Here is a 6,000-nt window from a genome sequence, read left to right as displayed (position 1 = left end):
ACACTCTTCAAGAGGTTAACAGCGTCAACACCCGTCATAGTTCCTACAAAAGAGAAGAAAAAGAGAAATTTTTTTTCTAGTCAGTTACGAACTGAAGTAAGCACAAATAAGAGAAAAAGAGAGAAGTAATGTGTGTGCCAAGGTAGAGGTCTACCAGGAGGACTCAGCCCAGCTCGCACAAGCTTCTCCTCAGCCAGGAAATCTTCCATCTCAAGGCCATGGTCCCTCCAAGAATGGATGACCGCCCTGGTCTCTGCATCCAGCCTCACGCCGGGGTCCTTAATGGCCACTCGCCAGTGAGTTAGGAATGGCCATCCTTCGGGGTTCTGAACAAAAAAATACCTTTTCTTCCAAGTCGATACCTTGTTCGGGTTATCGAACAAGACCTTGAATCCGAGGCGAGGTGAGATATAGTAACTTTGTCGGGTGTTGTCAAGCAGACAAGAAGAATTTTTCTTAATGGAACAAATTGAGCTAAAGGTATCTAGGGAGAGAGGTCAGTTATACTCGTGGAAGAGTGAGATCATACCAACAATAGTATAGATAGAGTTTGGGTGAACCTGATTGATAGTGACGTTAAAAAACTTAATAATTTCTATGATGAAGGGGTGGAGCGGGAAGCGCAGCCTAGGTACGAGCTACTCCTCAAAGACCGTGAGCTCATAATGGTCATGAACCCAAGGGTATTGACCCAAAGGAATGCTGAAGACAAGAGTATCGGGTAGACAATAACAAGCTATTAAGGACAACAACTTGTCTAAGGTCATCGTGGAAGGACCGAAGTTGTTTGGATCCCGACCTCGAGTAGAAGACGAGACCCCCTCTCCGTAGGTCGGCCGCTCGGCCTAAGATTCGGGTTCCTCAAACCGAGCTAGCCCAACATCAGGTAAAGGCATTTCTCCTGAAAGGTTCAAAGAGGAGCTCTTTAGCGAAGAGCTAACCTCACTAGTGGGAGCTAAGGGCAGTACCTTAGCACCCCCGGGCTCGCTAAAATCACTAAGTAGACTATTTGTGCTAACGCTAGACATATTGGACAGGAGAAAGAAAAAGAAAAAGGAAGAAGGGGACAACCAGCACAAGAAGACGAACTCACCAAAGAAGGCGGTAACGACCTCGGACACAAGGGGAGAGAATGGTGAGCTGAATGACTTTGACGCGATCTCAAGAAAGCTTAGTTACACAAATTTTGGCGAGGATAATGGGCCCTTCGGCCCCTATTTATAATCCACCACATCCAACAATCAATGATTGTGATCTGTGTGATCCAATAGCTCCCAAGAAAACTAGTTGCACGCCACCCGAGGATGAAATCAGTTGAGCAATCTAGGTCACTTCCTGGTTGAGCCGAATGGTTGAACAGGTCCGACCAACGGTCTACCCTCCATGTCACCTAGACTTCGTGCCAAATCCACCTAGGCTCGTCATGAACTCCCCGCACCGGGCCAGGACCCCTGGCACGAGGAGTGGGGGACAATTGGTGGAGGGTGATTTGGCACAACCTAGTAAGTAGAGGTCATGTGGATGCGATCTACTCGAATGATGACAACTCAGCAAGGAGAGCCCAATCAACAAAAGTTAGAGCTCGGGTATTTGGTCACCTCGGCGTAGAGCCATCTCGGCATAAAGACACCTCGGTACCCAATTCAATTCGGGGCCGAAAAACCAAAGTATCAGTTTGGGGCCAAAGAACCGAAGCGCCATGTAATCGACTCCATAAGCTTCCCCAACGGACTCTGAATTTCCTAGGATCACGATGTCTAAAAGCAGGGCTCATCCTCACTCTGCCCGAATCGAAGGAAAGGGATAAACCTTATCAATTGGTGCATTGCTCTCCTTCGTGAACGGAACGGGTCTTGTCTATTTAGCCCGGAGACCCTAGAGCCTTTTCGTAAGGTTCACGACTACTCAATTATATAAGGGCATCGATCCTCAAGGCGAACGTACATGTGATTACTCACATTCAAGCTCTCTAGCATTCATACTTGGCTCACAAACACACAGATTACTGACTTAAGCATTGGAGCGACCTCACCGGGTCTTCGATCCTGGTCCCTCTGGGCACTATTTTGCAGATTGATCCAGCTAGTCACGCGAGTACGTCCAAGTAGTTCTCCAGCTAGGAGCTTCCAGATCGCGCATCATCAGGAACCAACAGGAAATTATAGAGGAATAAAAGGTGAGTTATAGAAAGGGAGAGGGTTGGGGAATGAGATGGAGATATTTCAAGTAGAAGAGACCGGTTACAAAGAGAAATTTGAGGGAACTGTCTTTGTTTAGTTTTTAAAACTGTCCTGGAGAACGAACCGATCAAGGGTCTGGTTCCCAGGTCGAATGGTCGGCCTTTTCTGACAAAAAATAAAAAAATTAAAAACAGTCAAAACCGTTCAAACGGTTAACCTTCCGGGTCAATGGTTTGTTGACTAATATGAATGGTTTTTGGGAAAAATCTGGTTTTGGGGAAAAACGGAACCGGTCATTTTTCAGTCCAGTCCGGTTTTGAAAACCATGTTGTTTACTAATACAAAGAAGAAAATTAAATAAATAAAAGGAAAGCAAAAGAGAGAGAGAGAGAGAGAGAGAGAGAGAGAGAGAGAGAGAGAGAGAGAGAGAGAGACGACAGAAGAGACAACCACCAAGGAGCCTGAAGAATCTGAGCGCATGGAGATGATAGATGTTCAAGATGCATGGAGAAAAAAGTGGGTCTAACAGACATCATTCAAGCAGAAGCAGGGGACGTGGGCACTGGTATTAGGTGGAGCAAACCACCTTGTGGTTTTGTGAAGATTAATGTAGATGCAGCCAAAACGAGTTCAACGACTAAAGTGGCCTTAGTGATTCAAGATCATACCGGTACCATGTTGCTAGCCCGATCTTTGCCCATTCATGCTTCTTACTTGGATTCGGTAGGGGGCTAGAGGCAATGTCCTTCACGGTCTTCTTACAAGAGATTGGTATTAAGGTGATGCTTATAATATTGCTCAACCTACACCACCCACTGTGGCAGCTTCAAATGGTGCTGTATAGACCATTTACTTGGTCCTCTATTCCATCTTTTCTTTCTAACATCCTTGTATCAACTATCAAATGTTTCATTGAGTTAGTTGAATGAAATTGCCTTTCGGCTTCTTTTCAAAAAAAAAAAGATATCAGGTTCTATTGTTTCTCTTTCACCTTCAATCTTATAGAAAGAAATATGCAACAAATCAAGAGATAGATTGTTGGCAGTTTTGTAACTGATTTGACAAGTATGTTTTTCAAAGAATTAAGGGTTTGGGGACAAATCAAGGACCCTATTTGAGAAGGATGATTGGGGTGGAATTGTCTTTCTTAGTGTGCTTGTTGACAAATTAGAAACAATCGTTGAGTAATTCTACTGTATCATTAGTGCTGTAGTGGTTTTAGGTCATGGGATGAAATTATTTGGAAATAAGACCAAGAAAACTTTTGGTGAAATCTCTTTTTAGAGGGAAAATGAACTTTGAGAGACCTGATTGTACATGGAGCATAATAGTTGAGCCTTCTTTATTGGCTGGTAAAAATATCAGAATATTCTTGTGAAAAAAAAAGATTATAGTAGATTATCATGGCTGATCCATGGCGTAGAAGAAATTGAGATACTTGGCTTTGTTTTAAAGGAATGCTTTCAACTTCAATATTTTGAAAAAGGGAATTATAGCTGCTGATGATGATTACAGCTTTCTAAATATGTTTTGGGTGGAGAAATGTTTTGAAAATTTGAAGAATAATGAAGAGTAAAAACATAAAATAAACACTTTCAACCATAAAAAGGTAAAACTGAGATTTTAAAAAATATATATATAAATCATCTGACATCACATGTTAACGGATCGTAACGACATATTAACAGAAGATTTTGTTCATTGTCAGAAAATTTAAGGGTATTACTGTCGATTTGCTAAAGCATAGAGGTACTTTAAGTATTTAACCCTATATTTAGCCTTTTTTAATATATCTATATTTACGTTTTTTTGACATGTTTGTAAAAATTGCAAATAATCTTACGTTATGATAACATTAACGATTCGATTCAATTTTCTCTACGATTTTCAATTCGATTACAATTTTCAAAACATTGCTTTCAGGTACGTTTCCCAGAAAAAGAAAGGGGCAAGAATGACAAGAAAAAAGGAATGGCATCACTCGAAAGGGAATCAATACACAAGAATCAAGGTTGGATACTCAGAATAACCAAAATGTGAGAGCAGCTACATGAGTGAAAGAAGAACAATGGACCAAAAGTATGACCAATGTTCGCCTATTGTACAAATGAAAACTAAATGGTAACTTTTCCTAATGCTAAAGCAGACAGCCACAGAGCAACATTTCGATGGTACAACTACCTCCCTACAATTTTCTGGTCCTTGTGACCAAGCAAGTCCGATCTAAGCTTATTGTCTCAGTAATGATCAGATCTTTTTGCATACCTAATACCCATAGTTTGTGCCATAGGTTGAGTCATAGACTCCAGCAGCTTGCCCTGCATTATTGGATGGGGGAGATGCGTACATGGTACCGTAGGTTGGAAAAGCATTATAGCCTTGGTCAGTACACCCACCAACTGAGTTCTGTGTAGGGCCTGCAGCTTCGGCCATGAAATTCTGCAAACCAAGAATATTAGTTATTAGCAGACAATCCAACAAAATGTAGTCATATGCTTGAAGAGCAGTAGAAACACAAGGCAACATGCATTCCCCCATCCATGCATCACAGAGACCATATGGGTGTCATGCAAATATGCAAAACGGAGTAATTGAAAGATAACTTCCAAAATTTATGCCATTACTCTCCCAATTAATTCAAGCTAAAGGAACATAGAAAGATGAAACAACTTTGGTGTTATAGTCAGATAGATAGATCAATGAAGAGAAAAAAAAATCTTGTTGACAACATAAACATGCCTGTATCAACTGTTGAGCTGTCTGAACTTGAGAAGCAGTTCCATTGATCTCGACAGTCATTTCCCCAGGCACACCCCTTGATTCCTGTATTGTAATGGTTGCCCCACTGGAACGCCGGATATAGCTTATATTTGCACCAGCAGTCCCAATTACAGCATCAGCATAGGATAGTGGAATTTGCATGTGCTGTGTGACCTGCAAACATTAAGAAAAAATAGCTTTAATATCAAATTATTCTGTAGACTATGTTCAATATGGCAGAAGTTGAAACGTCAATTCTTCTATTTGTTTATAGCCTTGAATGAGAATGATCCAAGTCAGGCTGTGAATGTTCACATCTTTGGTAGATCAAATTTTGGAACAGTTTTCTAAATAAAGCACTTTCAAACACCAAATTCATTATCTTTAAATTTATTCTCTTCATAGATTTATAGATTGAGTTTCATCCATAAAGAAAACAACATCAAGAAAAAAAATGTACCTGAGTGATCATTGGTGATGGATGCTGCACATTAGTTGAAGAATGAACTCCCAAAGGAGCCTCTCTTCCATATGCAGAGAGAGCCTGGTGAGGTTGTTTTTCCAAAGGTGGCAGATCAGCTGATGGATAATAATTATCGTATTGCCGTGGGGGTGGCATGTGTTGAGGAATAGTCCCAAAGCCAGGACCACCACCAACATTTGGGGGTAGCCCTTGTGGAGGGGGGCCCCAAGACTGATGTGGTGGCATGTTCTGTTCCATTTGGGGATTTGGCATTTGCATCTGCAAGGGGAAAGTCCAATAACTATTCAAAACCAAATCACTTTATTTAATTGCATGTCCTTGTTATGTAATCTCCATGGGTCAAAATGACCTTTAAGATGCTATTATCCAAAAAAAAAAGGATGAGAATAAACTTACATGTATTTCAAAAACTGGAATTACACTGTGATCAACTAAAAACTTCCTGAGATGAGAAGCAATGAGCTCAACGGCTTTGTGCACCCCAGCAGGTTCCCCTTGTATCTCAACAACTCTGTCATCTTGTAGTGCAACAACTGGTAGATGTTCTGTATTTCAAAACAGCTATGAGACAAAATG

General features: G+C 41.2%; 1 protein-coding gene across 2 annotated transcripts in view; it reads right to left on the bottom strand.

The window, feature by feature from the left end:
* Window positions 1-4,135: 4,135 nt before the first annotated feature.
* Window positions 4,136-6,000, bottom strand: part of LOC148864889 (flowering locus K homology domain-like) — a 40,145-nt gene continuing 38,280 nt past the window's right edge. For both annotated transcript variants that reach the window (XM_088979002.1, XM_088979003.1), the window contains exons 4-7: window positions 5,821-5,969; window positions 5,401-5,682; window positions 4,920-5,114; window positions 4,136-4,619 (exon numbers count right to left, since the gene is read on the bottom strand). In XM_088979002.1, the coding sequence (XP_088835128.1) occupies window positions 4,446-4,619; window positions 4,920-5,114; window positions 5,401-5,682; window positions 5,821-5,969 (800 nt within the window). In that variant the 3' untranslated portion in view covers window positions 4,136-4,445. The remainder of the gene's footprint in view (window positions 4,620-4,919; window positions 5,115-5,400; window positions 5,683-5,820; window positions 5,970-6,000) is intronic.

The sequence above is a fragment of the Nelumbo lutea genome, chromosome 3 (assembly GCF_056320005.1).
Source record: "Nelumbo lutea isolate HS-2025 chromosome 3, American lotus-T2T, whole genome shotgun sequence".
Taxonomy (NCBI): Eukaryota; Viridiplantae; Streptophyta; class Magnoliopsida; order Proteales; family Nelumbonaceae; genus Nelumbo; species Nelumbo lutea.
This window is presented reverse-complemented; position numbering and strand designations above follow the sequence as displayed.